Here is a 24,208-nt window from a genome sequence, read left to right on the forward strand (position 1 = left end):
AGTAACGTGATTAGTCCCACGTTGATGCAACTAAACATATTTGAACATGCAGTGGCTGCCACCTTAAAATTTTTGACAAGTTTGTTAGCCTCGAAATAAATTCTGGCTGCATGCAAAAACAACTTCGGCACTGGGTGCTGTAAAAGTTTTTATTTCCAGTGAGTCAAAGGAAAACAGCGTGCGCTGGGCAGAAAAGTAAAGAGAACGCAAACTGTCATGTAAGCCTACTAACAATAGCCATTTAACGTTTGGATGGGGATGCGGATAATAGTAAAAACTGGAGCGATTTTGCTTCCTTACACAAACAAAAAATAGAAAATTACATTTCCGCCTTTATTGTGAAGGTTAAATTGACTAATAGACACCGCCCAATAAACGGCGCCGCAATCACGGCTCTTGTTTCTCTATATAGGTCCTATGCATAGTACGGTGCAGTCATATCTAGAAATAGTCCTCGGACCATAATGTCCTGGAATGACCTAAACGCACACGTGATTGCGGAAGACGACATTGGAAAATTCCATATTGATCTTGAAATTTGAAATTGATTTTGTTAAATTATAAACGGTGTTTCTATTTTGTTCTATTGGTTTGTTGAGGACTGCGCGTACCTACAGTGAAAACTGTGAAACCTTGTCTCCAATTCGTGCTCCTCGCTTTTGGCGAAAAATGCAATTTTGTTGAAATCTCAAGACTACTCGGGTGATTGCTGTATTGTTTACACTGAGAGTACTCTGATGTTGCGTTGATGTTTCCTAATCCAAACTTGTACACATGTATACCACGTATAAAACCCTTTCAATTGGGGTTGGAAGTATTTCTTAATTAATAAGTGAATAAATGGCATGTAACCGAAACTTCATTCTAAGCCCTTTTCAAACAGGTTATGACCGCACCGTTCTGCGGTACTCTAGCACTTTTCCTTTGCAACGTTCAGTACGCCCGAAGCAGGATTCATCTTGACCCGGATGCACTTCGAAACGTGGTAAGTGCCTTCTGGTGTCAGACAATGTTGCCTGTTCTTTACCCCGTACCACCCAATCAGTCTTACTTTTTATTCTTTACAAAACGAGTTGATCATGAAAATTAAGTATTCTCGATTTTTGCATGCTATGTAACGTCGTAACAACAACGCGCTCTCCCAGTAGGCTGTGCAGTTGTTTCAAGTGGTAGAATTCTTCTCATTTGGTGAATGAGGCGCGGCCATGAGTCAATGTCAGCGCACATGTCTTGTAAATTTTAATCAGTTTAGGTCGACTCTCTTTTTATCGCTATGGATTTGTTTCTATTATGCGCTTGTTATAACGGAGGCATACGTTGTGGCATCTTAGTCACGCAGCCATGCGTTCATATTGATTACAGAGCAGCAATTGCACTTCAAGAAGCCTATGTCTGCAATGCCGACAGGCGGTACTATAAGCACTCCACTAAAGCGACGTCCATCGGCGTTTCGAAGGAAAAAATGCCGCGTCTGGCATTAATTCGTATCTATTAACTGTAACGTAACGTAAACTGCGTAAGGAACTGCGTAATGAAAACGAATCATTTAAAACACCGAAAACTAACCTAAGCAATAAAAATTATATTCAAAACTTAAGATGTGAAAAAAAATAAAGGTTGCAAAAGCCGCACTCGAATTACCGACCTTAGTAGCAAGACGCTAAGACGGAACCTCTACACCACAACGGCAGACGCTCTGGCCTGTGTCAGCCCTGTCTTAAAAATTCCAATGTCGTCAGATGGCACTCTATGGCACTCTGCGTTTTTAGAATATGAGAAGACCCATGCCTAATTTTAAAAGCTTCTGTCTACCTCGCCCTATTGTGTGCAAACTGACAAAGCTCAGCTGACTGAGAACTTGCGCAGCGCGGAACGAAAGAGCAGTACTGTGCGCCTAGCTTGCATAGCGTTGTTATGAAAATGCGCATTTGGTAGAATGAAGCAAACGTACGTTACGCGAATAATGTTAGCCACAGGCAGACTATTCATCTCTCCTAACCCCGGCCAGCATAGCCTATTAGCTAATTGGGACTCCCAACTACGGCATTTCTCTTCCGTTCCAACCAAGTCGGAGCTGATTACCAGCAAGGGTTACCCTGTGGAAGAGCACACGGTGGTCACTAGGGATGGCTACCTCCTCAGAATCCAGCGCATTCCCCACGGGAGGAGCGACAGCGCGGCAAACTACACTGGGGAGAAGAAGCCACCGGTACTCGTTTTGCACGGAACTGCCATGTCCTCCGCTGACTTCGTGCTCAACTTCCCACACCAGAGCCTGGGTGAGCACCCGTGAAGCTTCGACATGCCTCACTGCGAAGATAATACTGTGGTCAGTCGGTGTGGAATTTTAAATACAGAGCATTTCAGTAACTCACGATGTCACCCGCGTTGACGTCCGTAGTCGTAGTCCGCACCCCTCCCCCTACACTATATAAAAAAAATACTATCCGGCGCCTGGTTTCGATCCCTCGACCCTGCGGGCGGAACGCAATGTACATGGTGCTCTACCCACTGCGCCACAAAGCCGACACAGAATGGGAGGCTACGAACGCGCCTTATATCCTTGACTCATTCAAACTACGTCAAGAAGCTGCTGATACAACGCATTCACTATCACTACCACCAACTCCCCAAACACTAAACTTTAACGCAATACACCCACCCCCTATGCGACGCATTTACTCGAGTCCCCCTCGCGGGGAGATGGGCCCAATTTTTTTTTCCTCGTGAATTGTGCTAAGCAAACTGTGATTGCATTCAATTTGAGTGCCTTTAGAGAGTACGTCCGCGCAGACGAGGGCGGGCAGTCTTTAAACGCTTAATATTTTCCTACGGGAGCACCCCGAGGAAACTGTCTGTCACTCTGTAACGTTCGATGTGTCACACTTCTCCGTATTAGAAAATGCTTGTCTGTATACTAACTTGTATGTATTTTACACCGTTGGAAATAATAAAAATTCAAATTCAAATTCAAATGCCCTAGGGCCTTCATAATTTCATATAAGACCGCCTACATTGCCACTACAAAATGTCCTCCCTGTACTGCACTGTGCAAGCTCTTGAAACCAGGGGTCTCAAGGAAGTATCTAACTAAAGGCGCTCCGTCCTTCACCCACTTATATCAAACGCCTTATATTGACCCTGAAAAAATTTCTCCCGAGCGGTGCATCTGTGTGCAATAAAGGGTTTTGGTGTACAGCGGAGTAGATTACGCATTTACCCGACAATTCTGGCACGTAAATTCCAGCAATATTTTTACTGATAAGCATGCAGAAAGCAATATCTTTTTATTATTCTACGAAGATTATGTTTTCATGGAAACATCCTGTTAGTTTGCTGTCCGGCCCAGTGTTTATCGCGTGCTTGTTCTCATTACAGGTTTTTTACTTGCGGACGCTGGTTACGACGTGTGGTTGGGCAACTTTCGCGGTAACGTCTACACCAGTCACACCAGGTTCGCTAGGAGCGACCAGGCGTTCTGGCGCTTCAGGTGAGAATTCTTTTATGTGAGTGCGTGCTTTTTTTTTTTTTCGGACAATGGTACTATAGTCCAAGCTCCGCGGCTGGCTGGCCAACGCAGAAATGTTCCGTTACGCCAAACAACATGCATCGGCCGAGGGTATTTCAGCACCCCTTTAAGGAATAAAAAGTTAACCAAGAAAAGTTGACCAAGTAGAGTTCCAATGCTCAGAGAGTCTCTGAGCATTGGATCTCTATGAACGCGAAGGAAACAACGCTTCGATGAGGGCTGCGCCTGCTTTCACGTGCCTCTTCATTCCCTTTCCATGCGTTTCGGAAATACAGGAGCATTCGAAGGGTGCCCGAAAACGAAAAAGTCCCTCATTATGTTCAAGACAACCCTGCCCTCATCCGCGCCAGCGGAACATCATTTTAGCAAGGCAAAAGACACTCCGTCGTACAAACGGCGACGCCTTTCCGATGTCCACTTTGAATCTCGGCTCCTTCGGAGAAAGATATCTAACATATCAATGTATAGCGCTGTAAATAAACTGTACATAAGTTGGTGTATAAACAAATATTTTTGAGATTGCAGTGTAGTGTAGAGATTGCAGAGTTGGTAATGTATGAGTGATGAATTTTTGTTGTAGTAATTTCAAAGTAATTTCATTACTTTTGAAAAGTAATAGTAATGTAATGTCATTACTTTCGGTCACCTGTGATTTCTCGTGTAATTTAAATACATTTTAGAAAATTCTGGAAAAGTAATGAGTAATGTAATTTAATTACTTTTCAGATGTAATTTTGCCATCTCTGGTCGCGAACCTCCAGTGGTGTCGAATTGATTCTCCTGTCTCGTTTTTTAACACGAACGTGTTTTATGCCCGGGTACACCGAGATCTCACTGATGTCATATCCGTCAAGGAAGTGACGTCGCCAGAAAACGTGCCATTAACGCGGCGGCGCCCGCATTCGAGCCCACGAACTCTCTCGCCTCTCGCCGCGACAGGAGGTACGTGGCGCTATGCCAGCTGTGCTACGAACAGACACGTGAGCAGCTCTACAAACGCGCCTTACGTCCTTAATTCCCTATGACTCGTTCAAATGGTACTGCCGTCTAGGAGAGGTGAAGCGACTAAGCACATCATGACGCTAATGAGCGCCGACAGTTCGCGCCCCGATGCCAGCGCCTTCGTGTACGGGGGACCCGCATGAATAGAGGCACCATCCGCTGTCGCGTTGTTCCTATGACCGTTATGTGTTTCAAGCTGCTGTTTCTGTGCATGTTATTTTTGCTTTTGTTGTCCCGGAATAAACCGATTATTTTAAATGCAGAGCATTTCTTTAACTCACGATGTCACCCGTTCTTGGCGTCCGTAGTCGTCCGCATCGCTCGCAGGTGCGCCCTCTCGGCGCCATCGTGGCGTGATAAAGGCGGGTGTCGGCGAGGCTGGAACGCACTCATCGCCGCGCTCTCTCGTCAGCAGTTGCCACAAGTGCAACAACATTAACGTAACGCAAACTACTTAACGTCGTGCGCCCCCGGAAATGCTCTGCATTTGATCGTGCTCCTCACGAGGGGGATGTTTCTGCATCGCTTCCCCGTGGACATCGTTTGCAAACCACAATTTTTTTTCTTTTTTTTTTTGTTTCTTGCGTGTCGGCGTCACTTCGTCTGGCGGTGTCAGGGTCGCGAACCCTTCGCATAGGAAGGATGTTCCTTTAACATTCAACTGCTCCTGTGAAGGCCCCTTTTCTTTTCGTGTTTTACCGATTCCTATGAAAGAGGGATCCACTACAATTCTTTTTTCTTTTTTTAGACAAATGTCATGAGGTGTAAATTGGGTTCTGATAATTGGTCTCTGCACCCAGTCGCATGTTAGACGTGCCTTGAGTGCATATAGTACATTTGTTTATGTCCATACCTTCTGTAGTCATCCCCCACCGACCGCGGTGCCCTTGTCCCGGTGGAAAGAATCAAGAGTCTCTCAGGCCTACCTCTTCTCCTTTAAGTAAACTTCCCTCTCTCTTTCTCTCTGTCTATCGCTCTCTTTCTCTGCCTCTTTCTTTCTCTCTCTCTCTTCACCATGCTATCTAATAACCATTGCCATAGCGCTGTTATGTAAATAACAAGAAAGTCGTCAACTGTTTTCGGGTCATGAAGGTTATAAGAAAGATTTGGGCGGAGAAAATTTATTTGATACGAATTTTTAACCAAAGATGTGTGCCCCCCCCCCCCCCCTCAACCACATTTTCTTTTGTTTTCAGTTTTGACGAAATAATTAAGTATGACCTGCCAGCAACAATTGATGCGGTGTTAAACCTCACGCAGCGAGAAAAGCTTCAGTACATCGGCTGGTCCCAAGGTTCTCAAGTGCTGTTTGGTCTGCTCTCCGAGAGACCAGAGTACAACAGCAAGGTAAAAATGTGATGTTAACATATGCCTGTTATCTGTCGTGCGTTTACTCCTGCAAGCCGCATCAAGGGAAACTCCTTAAACTGTATACAGTCGCAATTCAGTGTTCCGTGTGGAAGGCAAATTAGGTCGAAAGCAGAGACAACGCAAGCAAGCATGTTTCTCGATATTGTCAGCCAATTTTAAGCTACTCGATTTGATTGGAACCTGTAGAACTTTATTATGCGGAATTATAGCTCAAGTTTATAGCTCATTTCTCAAGCTACGTGCAGCACTGTGGAGGCTACATTGTTGTAAACAGTCTGTCCACTGCGGGCGCCTAACTCACCATGATGGAAAGCGACAAATGGCGCCGGGGCCTTGTGGTTCCACCTGCCGAGAGGGGAGAAGGAAATGTCCTGTTAAGACCTTTTCACGGTGAGTCAGGCGTGCTCTGTCGGCGGGCTGTTGACAACAATGTAGCCTCCACAGTGCTGCACATATATCTTGTGGAATGATAGATATGTTTGTCCAGGGGAAGGGATGCGATCAGAAGGAAGTCGCCTTTCAACTGCTAAAGTGCCCTTTGAGGAATCTGTAAAAACATGTTTACACCTAGTTCATATATCTTTAGGGCTAAAAATTTTAAAAACAATAATCAAGTAAAGGTTAAAATCAGGTAACGGATGCTCTCGCCAAAGTGCACGGTCGCCCGGTGCAGCAGCTTAGGCTGGGGGGTGTTTAATCCGATGTTAAGTCAGTGAGCCACGTGTCATTAATAATGTTGAGTTCCATTCTACCTCCCCATTCTATTCTATCACTGTAGGTACCATTTCCAGCCGAGGCTCACTGGAGTCCATGAGTGGGCTTCTAAACTTGTTGCGTTATATCAAGTCTCCCGCTTCTTCCAACCTCCAGGTGGCCCTGTTCACCGCCATGGCTCCGGTCGCCTACCTGGGGCGGATCAGGACACCGCTGGTGGCGCTGGTACCCATCTCAGAGGGCATAGCTGTAAGCACGCATTTGCTGGCCGGCCGAATTTTCGTTAAGCTCTCGTCTCTAATATCGTAGTCTTCAGGTCAGTAAAATTATTGCAATTTTTATTCAGTGACTCCACGGGACAATTTAGGTATACCAAGCAAACCGCCGGGTGGTTGAATCGACCGTGTGTATTTAAATAAACTGCGCTAAAACGGCTGGGGCTTTTTTTTTTTTTCGATGTTGGAGCGCATTACTTAGACGGTGCCCTCTAAATTCCTTTTTAAAGACAATAGTCCTTCTTTGGCTACCCAAAATCGGAAATTTTGGTCCGTGCGTCCGTCCGTCCGTCCGTCTGTCGCTCGATTCAACCACCCGGCCAAAACTTGAGAGAGCACTTGCTTAAGTACATGCAAGACCATTCGAAATTACTAAAACTGGTGGCATATGTCGTGAACATCAATATTGTTCAGCAAATGGAAACATAGGGCATATTTGAGGCAAAAGATAAGCCCGTAACTGACAGTAGCAGCATTATTCTATTTAATATAGCCATAGGATTACTTTTTTTTGCGCCAGCAATTCAAGACGAAATGTCTTAAAAGGGTCAAGTTACGCACTCAAGCGACCTGTTTTTTATGTATAGTTTAATAACAATGGAAACAAAAGGCTCCAACAGATGGCGCGTGAGCTGTGCGAATACAGAAAAAATGTACCCGACTGAGCAAAATGCAGCTTGTATTCGTGATGGGAGGAAGGAAAGGGGAAGGGAACAGCTTGACTGATGTGAGGGGAGAGATGACAGGGTGCTACAATGCAGGGGTGGCCTTAGACTGTCCTGCACGGAGGAAGAAAACAGTTAGGAGGCGGCTTAACGTAACGCGGCCAGCCTTCGCAAGCCCACGTCTGTTGACGCCACTCGCTCAGCTGTTTCCCTTTCCAGAGCCACCGGAGTTGGCCCAGCACGTGACCCACAATATTTTTTTTTGCAGCTTCATGCCGGCATTTATTCGGTTGGAGATAGCTTTTATCTGACCTCTCTCTGTATTCATCTGCTCGATGCTCTCTTGTGCGCGCACGCGTACGGGCGGACGTGCACCCGATTTGCGATATATCTTACCTGGTTTACAGAAGGGAATAGAGTAGAAATGATTACTGGTCAGTGGTTCAGGATCAGGTACGTTGTCCCTGAAATCAGCATCCGCATTCACTGTAGCAGAGTATCAGCAGCGCGCGACGGCCAATACATCCTACCGCGTGCTGTCAAATGACGGGGTCACGTGGTATAGTGACGTCTGGGCCGGCTTTGATTTTAATTTTTAGGACTAGGCTTCACACTTCTGAAGTTGCGCCATTTCCTCACTTTTCCTTCCTTTGTGCCGTAGTCTCTCGACGACATTTGCATTAGGGCAAGCAGATACGTGGCCAATATTTGCAGCGACGCTGCACGGGGCTGTGGTTCGTTCCGTGTATGTTTCTGCTCCGCAAGCAAAACAAAACCACCCCGAAAAAAAAACAAGAAAAAACAACGTCAAGCGGAAAAGATAACTTCATCGCGAATGCTCAAACATAGCTGCACTAGCTATTGTTTTACAAAACTCGGCCCTCCCCCGGAAATTACACGACGATCGGCCGCTAATACGACTTTATCATTACTCTGAGTTTTAGTTCTTTTTCATCATTAGTTTTATCACTGTAAAGTTGTAAACGTTACGGAATATCTGCTATCAATAGAGGGGCATGTATACAGATGGAGTGTGGTTGCGGAAAACGGCTGTAATGTTAGTTTGTTCAAACTCCCTCCCTCCCCAAGCATTATATGACAACTGGCCGCTGAGACTTTCATTACGGCAATTCTCATTCGATTCCTGCAATAAGATAGTTCTTGCTGTAGTTGCAAAGGTTGTGAGTATAATGTACAAGAATTACTTTTCTATTATTTGGTAATAGTAGTGATATGGCTTGGTGGTTGCTCAACGAATCTTGGAAGAGCTAGCGTTTATCCTAGCAGGCAAACATGCGGCTGTTTGTTTTCCTCACGTGGAAACCCATCTATGGACAGCACATGGGAATGGGATATGTTCCTTTTATATAGCTTAGCCGGTCGTCCACCTTCACGGAGTGAATGGCGCGCAATTTTTTATTTGTGGCACAGTAGGAACTTATTTATGACTAGAGGAAGACCAAACATTTTGGTAGAGAGTAACCATGCATACCACCCTATTGTCGAGCTAGAAAATGGGGGTGGGTGTAATTGTATGAAAAATTATTGTACGCGTCACTCCGGTTTCAATTTTCTAGTAGATTTTATTCACACTTGGAGCACGTTACCTTGAAGATAAGCAGTAGTACACATTTCTCGGTAAGTTATTTTTTTAATGGGGCGGCAATGATCCTTCACATTCGCACCCGCATCGAAGGTGCAAAGAACGCATGAAAATGTAGCGCGCACACGCACGCACGCACGCAAGCACATACACACACACACACACACACACACACACACACACAAACAAACAAACAAACAAAACGCACGCGCGCGCGCACTCTGTTACATTTGGGAAGGTGTCCGGCACCGACCTCCACCAATGTCGCGATAGCGTGGTGGCCGAGCGGCTAGCAGAAGAGCTGCCTCCGTTTCGACGATGTAGAGCCGAGACCAAACTTAACTTGATTAATGCATAGCGAGGATACCGGAGGCGGCCCCCCGGCGCGTCTAGAGCATGGAAGTCGAACGGACAAAGCAACGCTCTTTGTCGAACCCGCGGTATGTACTGCAGCGGGAACTCGTCGAAACCTGCTTTTTATAACCAGGAGTCCCAACGGTCCACAGCCTCCCAGCGCATTGCGCACGGCACCTAAAACCACAAGTATATAAAACACTGTCCACAAGTCCCGTGATGCCTTTGTAGAAGACGTGTGTACTAGCTGTGCCGGAGAGAGGGTGGGAAAGTAGGGAAATCACTAGTCCAACGGACTACAGAGTGAAACACACACAAACAAGCCCTCTTGCAGAGCCGGAGAGGCGATGAGTCAGATGCCGCCGCCGTAAACGGCCGCTCGGGAGGTTTTTGAGGCTGGCCGTATTTTCCTTGGAAAAACGCATGAACGAAGCAAGCGCTCTTCTCCTCTACGCATCAGTGCTAAGTGGGAAAGTACCAAGGCGAGCTGTGCGCTGTTGAAGCCCGCGCACCGCGTTAAAACACGCACACCACAGACTCAGTCGATTCGTCACAACAAAAACAAGCAAGCACACACACGCATATATTTATATTTCCCTGCCTCTTCAACGTCCTCTTGCCTTTGCATACGTGCAGAATTTTTGGAGGTTGACTGGAAGTGGAGGTATCATGGTGAACACGGAGCTCACAAAGCTGATGGCCAGGCTCTTATGTGGCAACGACTTCACCGTCGACATCTGCATTGCCGCCGTGGCTGTCTTCAATGGCATCGATTGGAATCAGCTCAACATTGTGAGTGCCGCCTTTCGAGAGTGAGCCTAAGACGAAAACTAAAAGCGAAATAAAAATTTTGTCCGGTCTCAGAAAGTGGGATATACTACAATACCAGCTCAGTTTGTAAAAAAACTGTAGTAACGTAAAACTATTAAACCTAATAACATCCTTCCACAGTTTCGTTTTGTTTTGGTAGCCAGGAACTTTCCCTGCCTTCAGTACCGCCACTTATTCATAAGTGCTATTATAAGTAAAGCTCATAATGTTATTGCATTCACAAACGGTTCACAAAGTATGCTAAACTAAAATGTGCATTCCTTGTTTGCTGCAGAAATTGTATTCGCATTTGTATTAGCATTTATATTTGTATTAGCGTTTCTAGTTACAGCACACGAAGCCTCCAATGTGGAATCAGCAATGAAGGTTTCATTTGTTGCGCCTAACCTATAACCTTCTCAACAACGAACGCTGTACCTTAAACCCAGCTGCTCGATTTCAAATCGTTTACTGTTAAATCGAGTGGCCTTGCCATAATCTAATTAGCCGGGAATATTTTAAGAATAACGCCGTGTTGTTGACACTTTGTTCTCGACTTCACAGAGCCGCCTCTCCGTGTATTTGAGCCACGACCCTTCAGGCACATCAGTTCGCAACATCTATCACTTGACACAGGTAAGCAGTGCTGAAGCTATAGGTCAAGAAGCTTGAGGGTCGAAGGTCAAGCCCAGGCCAAGTTCACATAAGAGCAACCCTGTCACGTCTTACACTTTTTTACCTTACCCATACTGGCCACTTGCATACAAGTATCACAAGTATAGATGAAGAAATGGGCGTAGGCAGGGCATGTAATGCGAAACAAGATAACCGTTGGTCAGTAAGGGTAACAGTGTAGATTCCTAAAGAAGGAAAGTGTGGCAGGGGGCAGCAGAAAGTTAGGTGGGCAGATGAGATCGATAAGTTTGCGGGGATAAATTGGTCGCAGTTAGCACAGGACCGGGATAATTGTAGATCTATGGGCGAGGCCTCTGCCCTGCAGTGGGCGTAGACAGGCTGATGGTGATGATCATAAGCATCACTAAGTATCAAGTACAAACGTGTCCGAGATTGTAAAAGATTATGTTGCTGAAAACATTTTTGTTATATTTATACTACACGGTAGTCAGCACATGCAGCACTCGAGTGTCGAGTGCGAGCAAGACACAGGCTTTTTAAGGTGATCTTCACAAAAGAATTGCGTCATAATGCCTTGGATAAGCTGTGAAGCTTTACATAGGTGAAACCAACATAATGCTATCAGCAGCCGTCTGGGTGGGGCCTCATTGCTTTCATCATGCTTAACAGCTGAAAGAAGCCTTTTCGGTGAAAATAATATTTACTGATGGGACGTCTAACAGCCAACGTGTGCACTAGGAACTTTTATAGTACTTTTATCGACAGAAAGCTCACTTCTCTGTCATACTGTCGTTTCATTTTGTTTTGTTTTTTGTGCGTCCCAGTCAAACCCCTGACATTAAGTTTAATGATACAAAAACCTTCAATGCCCACAGGAATGACGTTCAGCCCAAGCACGATGATTTAAACGCGTAGCCAGGTGTTACTATTTCAATGAACAAAAGCACATAAAGAACATTAGTGTCATTGACCACAGCGCTGTATTCAATTTGCTACTCATAAGACAACAAATAGCGCCTTTGACACTGGTACTGTTAAATGTTCACTCTCGTACTCACCACGGACCGTCCACAGGTAGTTTGAGGGTCGTGCTCTTGTGCTCTTGGTACCGATGAAAGAGAAGCGAATACCACATTGCATCTAGGGTAGTGAGCGGTGAGACCATTACTGATAATTGAACATGTGCACTGCCGACCAGATTGCTCACGACCAAAAACGTGACAAACTCAACCATGTGGATTCAGCACAGCATTGTGCTGAACCTGTGTGTGTCAACCATACAGCAGGGTGCTTCGACGGCAATGATAACGCACACAGTTGCAATCACTTCTATACCCTGCTGTCATTAGTGGCAATTAGCAACCGCGAATGTGCCGATTCTAAATATGAATATTGCGGCAGCTGTCAGAATGTTGACTCGTGGAGGGGCCACAGGGAAAAAAATATGTTTGTTTCAATAAAAATACTGCTTTCCCCCATAACAATGCTTATAACTTCAAACAGATGACGCAGTGGTGACTCCGCAGACTTTCCCTCCAGGATGTTATGAGATGCCAGGAACTTGCACTATTGGCACGCACCAATGAAAGTCACCGCCAAGGGACATGACTTGCTTATTGTGTGGTGTCTCTTGTTCCGTTTAATTATTATACCACTCGAATGCTAACGCGCAGCTAACACGTTGCAACTGTTTTCAGTATTCCCCCTACTATTTAATGCACCTTATCTATCGAGTTTCTTACCGAAGATTTGGCCACCAAGAATCAGATACTCTGCGCATAATCCAAGCCATCCTTATCAGCCGGATTGCATACAGTGATCCTTACCTAGCCACATGAACGCGGGCATTGCCAGTTAACTGCGCATATTTTGCCTCATATGTACATACCTGCAGTTTTCCTTGCGCTAAACAACGGGGACATGTATGACAAGCGCCAGCGGTTCACGAGTTTGGAATGCGCGCATGACTGTATAAACCGATTGGCTTTCCAAGCCTCTGGCTTACACCGCGACAACGGAACGCCGTGTGGTTCTACTTGGGTCCAGCGAGCAGGCTACGACGACAAGACGAGCGCCTAAGGTGCTCTTTAAAATACCGATCAAGAGCCCACAGCCATGTAGGTGCCCCCCTTCCATAATTTCAGTATTTCGAGCTTTCACAAACTACCGAACAAGCGCCCCCCCCCCCCCCTCTCCCAACCGCTCTCTGATGGTTCAAACCAGCGAAACCAAAACTGGCCAGGAACTTCTGACTGCCCTCTTGCGTGAACTCAAATCCAGTCCAAGAACACACAGCATGCCGTAAATTCACCATAAGCTCGCTATTGTCCTCTGACAGTGCTGAATGTGCGTGTTATTTCATGACCATGGTGGTCCGTGATATGCATCCGTATACAAATAAAAAGAAAATTGAAGTCGTGGAATGGCATTGCTACGGCGAAAAAAAAAACAATGCACGCGACAACTTGCCACTTCGTTCGAGATCGAAAGAGGGCGAACGGGAGGGACAAAAAGTATGAATTTGCTGCAGCAGAACTTTGGAAAGGCCAAGCTTCGGCAAAAGTTGAGCAGTGAAGCGCGGTGTTCAGTGAAGAAATGGTTGACCCTCTTTTTGAGTTTCATGAGGGAGAAAGAAGCACAAGGCGTACTGTGAGTAACAGCTAGGCTTGTGCCTTAAAGGCCAACTCCACTCAAAATTTTGACTTCTTGAAAACACTACTTCCGTATATAGTCTGCTGAAAAAGAAAGCAAGATGCAAAATACAACAGCTGAAATACGCGCGTGGACGCCGCAAGCGGTCAGCAGAAATCGGCTATTTTGAAACCGAAATCGAGAAGAGCGCAGCCATTGAAGTGGCATTGCAGCCGTCCAGCGAGCAGCCGGACGGTCAGCAGCTCGGGAGCAGGCCTGTGTGCAAGCTCTACGCGCGCACGGGGAAGCAAATGGGCGAAGCGTTCGCAGCAGAGCTCGACCGGTTCACCAGGTGCGTGGCTGGCCAGCGGAAGAAGCCCCCGTCGGCTGGAGTAGAGTGTATTAGCTGGAGCTGGAGCGTCACAGGCGCGCCATGGCTGTTTACGCGATCCGCCGGCAGGTGCCGCATGGTCTGCGGAGCAGCTTTTTAAAATGTTTCTGACTGATTAACTAGGCGTTTCACGGGGCTACCACTCGTGTCCCAGATGATTTGGTGGTACTTATTACACATTAAAAATAAATTTGGTCGAGGTGAGATCTGAGTGCAGACGGCCTTTAAGAAGCTGTTAAAATAGCACACAGTTTGCACGTCGGAAACTGTTGCATCAAGCCAGTACATCCAGCGATAGATACAGCGGTTCGGCGTTACAATGCGTCATGGCACTAACAAAAGCCAGAAGACACCGGAAGATTTCTCGGGTGTAGCGAAGGCCTTTCACTCCGCCATGAACGCCCTCCGAACACGCCACAAGTACACCTTGTTCAACATCTCTAAAAGGGACCAGATGATGGTTAGAATGGGTTCTTTGGCTAACAGGACCAACAACGTGGTTGGCGATCACACCGTGCAAATAGCTAACACTGGTTGCGCTAAGAGGGGCTTTACGGTCTTTATCATCTTTATTAAAAATGTGTTTCTGCTGAATGCACTGCATTATTTTCATTTTCTGGGAGGCGGTAAGGGTATAGTGAACTAGAATTCTAGTTCATTATAGTAAGGGGGCTTAACTGCTTCGCGCCACCATTTTGAATTATGGGGCAGTTCCGAACAAGGACACCACCCTCTCCAAAATTTGCTGAATTAGCCCCGCGTCGAGGGGTGGCACTTGCTCGGTATTTTACGGCAGTCTGCCAGCCATGAGCTACGAACGCTAACTTCTTCACTTTGCTGGCTCACTCAGAAGGTGTCTGATTTTAAAAAGCCCGCAATGGCGGATAAGGCATTGTGCTGCTAAGTAGGCAAGGTAGCGGGCTCGATCCATGGTTGCGACTGCTGTTCTACGGTGTATATGATCAAAGAAACGCTATCGCATATGAAATTTTGGCACCCAATAAAGAGCCCCGAGTGAATTCAATTACTCTGCTCTGTGTAAACAGCCAAGGTACAGCTTAATTCTTTGCGCAAAAATGCTAAAAATAAAAGTGCTGCACAGGATTATTCATTAAAAGTAATTTATTTTTTCCAATCTTCTAGCTGATACGCTGCAATTGCTTCCGAAAGTATGACTATGGCTTGCTGCTGAACCTATTAGTCTACCGAACGGTAAGTCAGACGAGCACGTTTACCGGTACGGAATACTCAACTCCAGCGCCAAGAACGCCATGGTGATAGAGTTGAGTAGCAAACCTAGATTTCGTGTGTACGCTAAGCCATATCATGCATTCCACTGGGCTATTGTTCACAGGATGTAGACCAAAATTCATCCTGCACACATCATATCTTACTGATGCAGGCTACCCATTTTTTAAAGTGCGTAATGCTTAAGTAAAGAACATACTATTAAGCACCTGCACATGTACTTCAATGTAAAACATAGGCATTACCATTCTAAACATCCTAAACAGCATTCCTCACTTGCAAAATCAATCAGACATCTTACCTCTTGCATGCTCAAGCAATTATAATAATTTGAGCGTTGGCAATTAATATCAGTAATTAAGTTAATTAAGTGCAAGGTATGATGATAAGCATGTCATCACAGGTCATGCATTAAGTTAATTCTTGTTCTGTTTGCGCTGGTAGAGATTAATAAAGCCCACACAAATTGAAATGTTTTTATTTTCTTTTTACAGTGGTGGCCATGTTTATATATGTGTGATCACCAAGGGAAACTACAGTCAGTTTACTCATTTCTTAAGACATCTAAGGCTTCCACCTTAAGTAGGACCATGAATTTGCTCCTCATTGAATTCAATGGCGCTTAACTGTCTTTTAGCAAGGAAGGACCGGTCCCTGTAATGATGACCTCTTGGTACGATCGCTTCTCTCGGTTCTTGACAGCGCTGGCCTCCCAGCTACCTGTTGCAGCGTGTGCGGGTGCCCGTCGCGCTGTACCAGAGCCCCGGCGACTGGTACGCCGACCTAAGGGACGTGGCCAGGCTGCGTTCAGAGCTGCCGAATGTGGTGCACCGGTACACTGTGCCCGAGAGGCAGTTCACACACTACGACTTCGTCGTGGGCACCGGAGCAGCGGAAGTCCTCTACGGCGAGATGATACGCTTCATGGACCAGTACCGCTACTCCACCTGACCTTTTAGAGCAGGAATTAATGAACGTTTGGCAAAGCTGAAATATGGCCAGCGTTGTTATCGCATTGCAGCACTTCTATTGCTGTGCCGTTCAGTAGGGAGCAATAGCCGAGTTGGAACGATTAAAAGAGTAAAATATAAAGAAGTGTAACAGAGTCAAGTTCTTCTTAAAGAGTCGTTTAAAAGGGTCATGCAGACAAAACACAAGTTTGGTTTATTCGAAAGGTTGCCTCGTTATTATACTGACACGTTTTAATGCATACTTCGCTGAAATAAGCTACATAATTAGGAAAAAAGGGAACGACCATGCAACCCACTAGCTCATTTCCCACAATAGAACTTATGATGTTATATGTGCCCAGTTGTGCGATTGGCGGAGGCCGGCAAAAGCAAACGCAAATTAGGCAGGCCTTATACGCCTCGAGCGCGGCCTGTAGGGGCGCCACTGAAATCCCCCTAGCGGCCCGTTTCGAAAGCAGGAGCGGGAGTCCCCGGCCCGCTCCCCCCTGTCGCCGATGCTTTTGGGGCTCGTTCAAGACAGCCATTTACCGTTTGTCCCCGTTCGAAATACCGAATAACGTGGAGCAGGCACTCTGTTTGCAAGCCTGGTGGGTTCACGAGAGTATAAACGTTTATGACGCGATCTTAGAAAGATCTATATGAGCGCCGGGCGTGTGTCACAGGCCAGCGTCCCGAAGCGAGCATTTGCATGAAGCTGATTGCAATTCCGCTGCCCTGAAATTTAGTGGCAGTGTCTCTGTAAGCAGTGTTTCCTCCGATGGTCATGTTGCGGCCATACACACTATGATGTAAATCGACTTCGTGCACTACAAAATCTAGCGGAGCACTCATACCTGACAGCACGCAAGTTACGCCTGCCAATATCACATATCAGATATTGCTCAGTACCCTGAACAAGCCAATGCGGCATAAATTTCGCAAACATTGTACCAAAAAAGTACGATGGATAATGCAAAATTACACTCTGGAGTCAGCACACAACGACAAATTTAATGCTGGGTCGTCTTGTCCCGAGGTGAGCGCTCGCAAAGATTCATCTGTTACATTTATCCTCCACGAGAAGCGCGAAGATAGGCTTATGGAGTAATCCGCGACCGCGACCAAACGCTTCTTCGAAACATCGTCGTATGACACAGGGAGACTGCAGAATCTAGCATAAACCGAAATCAGAGACCCTTATTGCCCTTATCATATACGAAACTCTTCAAACGAGCCCGTGTGTACGAGATTTCGGCGCACGTTAAGGATCAGGTGGTCAAAATTAATCCGGAGCCCTCCACTACGGCGTGCCTCATCGTCTCCGTTGCGTCGGCGTGTTAAACCCTGCAATCAATCAATCAACTCTTTCAACGACACCTCGTATTTCTTGTGAACTGCCTACCCTGTATTCTTCGAAAAATGCGTCCGCCGAGTGATCAGCCGATCGTTGAAGGCGAAAAACAAACGAAAAGTGAACACGCAGCTTGTGTGTGTGATTACTAAAACGTTCATTTGTTGATTTCGCTCCGCATTTGCAAACAAACGATAGTTGAGCGCCCTCCTCCTCACCCCCCCCCCCCCCCATGTCTAGCGAAATATCAGTGCATTTCGCGTCTAGTTGGTCTGGTGAATACTACCTTGCTCAAACAAACGTCTTTAGCATTTCAGAAGCTGCTCTCGGTTTTTTTTTTATTCCCGTACGACTATTCTATTTATTCCTGACTTTCAGACCATTCATTTTCCCGTGGTTTCATTAACATATACCTTGGTCCTTACTATATGGGCACATATCTGACAATGCACAGCCTTTGAGTGTACTTAACATTTTCGCGTGGCTTATATTCCCATAAAAGGCACAAGTTTTTGTCAGCTATTGGGTTATCACATCCCCGAAATATATTTTTCTACGACGTACATATTCGAAGCAAAGCCGCATTTGTTGTTTGCGCTGCAAAACGAACCAACCTCTTACAGTGCCAATGTCAGGTCTAAACGAGGTGACGATAAATAGAATTCACTTGTGCTGACGTGTTCGAAGGCGACAGCGGTGATATGCTGCTGCCGTCGCCGACGACCGCAAGAGCGGCCAAGAAGCGCGCAGAACCGCCTCCCCGGGTAGCTCTTGTTGGCGTTCGAGCGCTCTACCAAGACGCAGCTGTTTTTTTAAGCGCCCTAAACGTTCAGTTAGCTTACAGACGTCACCATAACAAGTTATTTAGTGCGCGGAAAGGCAAAGAGAAGCGAAAGAGAACCAAAACACTGCATGACCACCTATCAGCCACGCAGCGCTAATCCCGCAAACGCCGCGGAGAAGCGGCGGCAGGCGGCGCAGCGATCGCGAATCTCGAGGCGTATAAGCTTGCCGAACAAGCTTTCTGAGCCTAAATGTAATTTTACAGCAGTAAGAATGGTGCGGTAAACAACGAAAGTTACGAAAATACACGTAAACATAGAAGTACCGATGTGCACTGCTGTTGGTACTGAGCGCACTATGCTTGTTTTAGCTGCACAACAGCCCGCCGCTTTGGAATTGTCTTACGTGACCCTGCTTGTCGAGCATACCCCATGTTTCACAAAACGGTTACTTTCTACCGAAGCAAAAAAAACCAGCCAGGTGTAAATACGGTCAAAAACAATACAAGGGTGGCCAACGGTCGTGGCTGAGTATCGTAGCGCCATCTGGGAGAACTGACGGCAAGCAAGGCCGCAGAGCCACAGCCGGGCTGGAGGAGCGGCGGGCGCGCACTTGCGCGCTCGCCGCTGCTCCAGTCCGGCCGTGGCAGAGCCACGGTGGTCACGGCCACGCCACGGCCGGACTGGAGGAGCGGCCGAGCGGCGAGCGCGCACTCTCGCGCGCCCGCCGCTCCTCCAGCCCGGCCGCGGCAGAGCCGAATGACGCACTGGAAGTGCGCCGTTTATGCCTTCACTGCAGACGTCACGCAAACAAGCGACTTGGCGGGAGAATCGAAATTTCAACCTAAATTGATTCTTTTCTCAGTGAATCGTTAGCTACCAAAAAAAACAAACGTGTTTTGTCTGCATGACCCCTTTAATGTTTTACGGGTGTTGAATTTAATATTTCATGACAAATGGGAAGAAGGTGCTGGCTTTTCGATCTTTTTCTGTCGTGGCCCCCGAAGGAAGATTTTTGCGTGGAAGAGGAACTTGTGCTTAGACATTCCGCAATAGGACAGGAGAGTGCTGGGGGAAACAGCAGGTGATAATTAGGAGGGCCAATTCGTCGGCTGATGACACTAATTCCGCACGCGTGTTTAGGCCTAAGTCTTGCCATGTGCTCCAGGTGCAGGGGTGGATTCCTCCACACACTATCTGCAAGTCTGTATAAACGACTTCCGCAGATGTTATGCAACTGCTGGAGCTATAGTAACCTCAGCATAAAGAGCTATTTATTCGCACAGTGACGTACACGTACAGCCTCCCAAATGTTTAATAATATAGCGGGAGCGACGGCCGATCGGCATGCCAGCGCCTTATCACGGTGTTCAGCAGCGAAATGGGCGAGAGTACGCGCACGCGCACAGGGCTGTCTGCTGTATAAGTGTTGTCTGCTACGCTGTTTCCTTGAGAGGGGTACACCCCCTGCCACAGCATCTGAATGACTTTACCGTGGTTATTTGAAGTGCACACGCATATCAAATGTGTTTGATTCTTCTTTCGGATCACTCGCCCCGCACTGCGTGAGGAATGCCACTGAAAAGATAAAAGCAGAACAGTACTGATTTCATGGGCGGAATGCTCTTAGGCCGCTACGCGATATAATACGATAAATAACAAATCTGATAAAAATAAAAAGTTGTGTCCCACGCTGCTTAGCTACCTTTGGCGGCAGCGAAACGGCCTAGCAAGATAAGAAAAACAGGGGGTGTGTTGCCCTGAGACGAACAGCCACGGCCGGGCTGGAGGAGTGGCGGGCGCGCACTGGCGCGTTCGCCGCTCCTCCAGTCCGGCCGTGGAACAGCGGAGCAGACGACACTCCCACAACAGATAGTTCCATGCGCGTGCGCGCACCCTCGCCTATTTTGCCGGTGAAAAGTGATAAGGCGCTGACATGCCGGTAAGTCGTCGTTGCCGCTATATTATCAAAATTTTGGGAGGCTGTACAGTGTTCTTGCCCTAGAAAAAACGCAGGCTGCCCTCCATCTATTATCCAATTAGCAAGGCCCATCAGTGTGGGCGTGGCCTCCGCGATTTGCTGCCGGCGGCGCGCAACGGCGCGCCGCCGGCAGCAAATCGCCGAGGCCACGGTGTGGGTTACCTAGTGTTCATTCGTAAGACCTAGCTTTCTTGCTCAAAATTCTGGCCTTTAAGGAGGCCAACAAAACCACTGCAGGAAAGTAATATCTTGCATAAAGCAAAAAATGTTTTCCAGGACTCTGAAGTTTGTGTAATTCTAGGTCAAAATTTGCTACCCATAATTTTAATGGGATCGTTTCCATGGCTGTGGGGCTTGGTTGCGCAACGTCCTAAACATTAAAACGCGCACAAAGTAAGCTTTCACCGCCTGTATTACCTGTCAAATTTTTCGCATTCTTCTAAATAAACTGAAAAAACTGCAATGAGCCAGAAGCACTCGGATAGTTTTCAAGATTTTCCGAAAGGGAAAAGCTTTCAATTATGAATACTCCCTTGTCATGCATGTAAGTTGGCTTGCAAGCCTTTTCTTTTTTTTGCAATTTCGTTTCGGAGACCTAGATCACTCTCGTAAAATACTTCAAATCTAATAGTTGCCGACCATATATCTGACACAGTCAGTGTACAGCTGTATACACTTGGACAAGGGAGGGAAATATTCCACTAAGGAATAAGGAACGAATGGATGGACAAACTTTTACTGCCATATGCAGCAAAGGGAAAGTGTCAAACACCTCCGTCCTCTCAAACACCATCCCTTGGCACCGTCAATATGCAAAACCTATTTTCCCCACTGACATAGCTTGCCTATTAGAAACAGCACGACGTAATACAAGAAACAAAACATGCCAATACCACACTTCATTCAACAGGGGCCGCTGTTTAATCCTTGTAGCGGAACGTAATAAAAAGCATGGAACAACAGAATTCCAGGATTCTATTTATTTTAATAAATACGTAGACATATGAACATATCCAGCTTGCAAACATAACAACGAAGCACAGCAATGAGTTTTTACAGCAAGGCGCACTTTACGTATGGAACTAAATGCTATGCGCAATTAAGGTGATGTCTTCCAGATATGAGAGAGCAAGCCAAGCAAAACTTTATTTCCAAGCACACAAAGAAAAAGAGAAGTTACAATGCAACGTGCAAATGAACAAAAAAACTCGCCCCCCCCCCCCCCCCCCCCTTTTTTGGTACGCCATCGAGCTGCATCTTTTTGCTCCTTGGAACACTTGGGCCAAAAAAGAAAATGTGAAAAGGCTTTACAGTAGCAACACCAAGTCCTACCCAGTAACAACTTCACAAAATGCAGCTTTCACTGCACAGCACAGCACATTCCCTCCTTTTCAATTTACTGGAGCACAGCAGTCTATGGAGACCTGCTCCGACGCACGATGACTCGCAGTAGCAGAATGCTGCCATGGAAGTAAGGTGTTGCAGCTGACGATTAAAAAAAAAGAAAGAAAACAAAATTGCACTCCCAGCGCTTGGATGATGCACTCAGATGGGCTCAGGTACAACTTTTCCACACAGCTCTTCAATCATCAGTCGTCCTGGGAAAAAAAAAAAGACACGAAGGACACGCAATTACACATGGCATCATTCACTGAAGCCTTCACTACAAATGCAGTGAACAGTAATTACTAGAGAAGTCCAAATAGTCAAAACTTTTGAATACCGATGGTAATACAACATTCCATTCGAGTTCGAATCAAATAATAGCAGCAAAGTGCGAACATTGTTTCTAACTTTTAGGAACCAGACCTTGCTAGAAAAAAAAGGGGGAGAAGAGTGGGGGGGGATCAACACAAAACACGACATAGGTATCGAAAAGCCCCGATGATACAGTCCAAATTCTGTCCAGTGCTCATTTAGTCTTATTTCTGCTCCTTGTGTATTCGTAAAGCCGCACTAAAGTGCAGTTATTCAGGGGCTTGATTTCGGACATCGTTAGAATTCGAATCCGCCAACCACCACTGTCAGACGTGGTTTTTCCCAACTCGCATTTCAGGAGTGCACCACTCCTGCTACTTTTACTCTTTTTGCACGCACACCAAAATTACTGATGTTTTCACACACTGCATTGTCACTTTCCAGTAAGCACTGCAGGTCCTTCCTACGCTTTCACAACAACTTAATCTGAAAGGTGCCCAAGACTTCAACCAAAACATTCCATTTTCCGAACAAAAGGGGCTTGGTTTTGGAGGATAACCCTGATCTGGAGCCCTTAGTCGCACAAAATATATTATGCCAGGAGCTAAAAAAAAATCAATATCAGAGCAGGCCTGCAGTACAAAATACTTGTGTAGCTTCACTAAAGGTGGATTTACAATATTGTCAAGCATCAAACTGTACTTCGATGGTCAGAAACTAATAGAACGGCGCGGCAAAGACTGTTCCAGAGTAATGCGAATCAATCCCCTTGAAGGGGTACATGTCAGGTGGTACGACATAGCCGAAGGTGGACACAGAAGTCGCTGCTTGCTGGTACTGTCGGAACATCCAGTGGCCAGTGGTGCCACTGATGAACGGTGATTTGGAGCAATTTTTGTATCAGCAAATTATTAATTTTAGAGCAATTTGGAGCACCTAAACGCCAGTTTTGGAGCACCTTGGAGCAACTAAGCATCAACTGCTAGATATGTCCAAAGCAACTCTCAACACTAAAAATTGACCAGTATCGTCCAGTAATTGATGTAGAGGTTGCCATGGAATGTGGTTCAAGATGCTTTTCACACGTGCGATCACAAATGGACGGCACAGCTGAAGAATAATGGCCTTTTGAAGAATAATGGCGTGCGATTTTTTCACGGCCACGTCGACGATTCCACGCACGCGGCGGCTTCTGCCTCGCTCAGAAAATGACACGCGTCGCGCGCGTCAGTGGGAGGAGCCTGGTGACTTGCGTCAATGGGGAGGCGTGCACCTCATGGCGGCGCTTTTGAAGCGCTGAGACAGCCCGGTCACGGCCGGCTGGCTCCGCTGGAGGTGTTTAGGCTTACCACCCCGGCAGGTATTGCATGGACGCTTTCACTGGCGACGCGTATGATGTTTTATAGTGACGATTTCGCCCACATTATAAGCTCATTTACCACACAAGCAACTTCATGTTTGCATTGAGCGGTATTTTAGAGAGCGCTTAAAAGTGGTCGCCCGAGCTCCCCACACCACTTCGCGGCCGAAGCCGCCGCCATGTTGCCGCACCGTGCGCAGCGTGCGGGTGGTTACGCGGCAGCGGTAGCGCGCCTGTGGCGTGCGCGGCGCGTTTTCGCAAGCAGATAACGCTCCACGAGGTTCATGCTTTAGAGAGACTGGCCATTTTTCACAGCCCGCTTCACTTGCGATGGTCCACTCCGCGAGCCCAACAATCGAAGCGGGAGGTTGCAGCCGAGCGCGTCATGCATGCCGCGAAACGGCACCCCCGCTGGCTCTCGGGGCGGAGAGAGCCGGCAATAAACGCCACCTAAAACTACCTATTGTTCATAGCAGGAACCATTGGAACCTACAGCAAGAAGGAAAGTTTTGAACCGCGGTACGCCAGCGCTGCAATGAGTTGCTAGATGAAAACACTGTATCGGCGGTACAGTGACGGCACCAACCAAACTCACAGCGGCAAACACGATGACGGGTGCTAGGGAGTTCAAGGTATCAAGCCGAATTAGTTACACATGTCCAGAGACCACTGTGAAGTAGTGCTTGTAACAGGCTGCACGCGATTTGCGCGACACAAATTTTGGCACACTTTTGGCGCATTTGCTTGCAAAATCGTGTTTTTTTTTTTTATCAGGATGGCGCAGGATACCTCATTTGGCGCAAATTGGCGCATTTGGCGCAGGAGTGGGAGTACTGAGTGGCCCGCCTTCTTGAACT

At 46.8% G+C, this 24,208-nt stretch overlaps 2 protein-coding genes across 2 annotated transcripts in view; one reads left to right on the forward strand and one right to left on the reverse strand.

Moving 5' to 3' along the window:
- The first annotated feature begins 886 nt into the window (after positions 1-886).
- Positions 887-16,206, forward strand: LOC144153222 (lysosomal acid lipase/cholesteryl ester hydrolase-like). Its single transcript, XM_077684875.1, has 9 exons — positions 887-985; positions 2,069-2,279; positions 3,379-3,490; positions 5,728-5,878; positions 6,773-6,865; positions 10,150-10,305; positions 10,888-10,959; positions 15,125-15,193; positions 15,932-16,206. Exons 1-9 carry the CDS (start codon positions 887-889, stop codon positions 16,178-16,180), a joined length of 1,212 nt encoding a protein of 403 aa, XP_077541001.1. The 3' UTR covers positions 16,181-16,206.
- Positions 16,207-21,735: 5,529 nt separating this feature from the next.
- Positions 21,736-24,208, reverse strand: part of LOC144151656 (uncharacterized) — a 28,864-nt gene continuing 26,391 nt past the window's right edge. Inside the window, exon 7 of the mRNA XM_077682770.1 lies at positions 21,736-21,891. Coding sequence (XP_077538896.1) covers positions 21,876-21,891 — 16 coding nt within the window. The 3' untranslated portion in view covers positions 21,736-21,875. The remainder of the gene's footprint in view (positions 21,892-24,208) is intronic.

Source organism: Haemaphysalis longicornis, unplaced genomic scaffold (genome assembly GCF_048455015.1).
Source record: "Haemaphysalis longicornis isolate Haplotype H1 unplaced genomic scaffold, Haemaphysalis longicornis Haplotype H1 scaffold_9, whole genome shotgun sequence".
Classification (NCBI taxonomy): Eukaryota; Metazoa; Arthropoda; class Arachnida; order Ixodida; family Ixodidae; genus Haemaphysalis; species Haemaphysalis longicornis.

Bases quoted from the DNA above. Each gene is read 5' to 3' on its own strand.
- LOC144153222 (XM_077684875.1), top strand. From the start codon at position 887: ATGACCGCACCGTTCTGCGGTACTCTAGCACTTTTCCTTTGCAACGTT. The intron at 986-2,068 runs GTAAGTGCCTTC...GTTCCAACCAAG, and splicing joins CGGATGCACTTCGAAACGTG to TCGGAGCTGATTACCAGCAA. The intron at 3,491-5,727 runs GTGAGAATTCTT...TTTTGTTTTCAG, and splicing joins CAGGCGTTCTGGCGCTTCAG to TTTTGACGAAATAATTAAGT.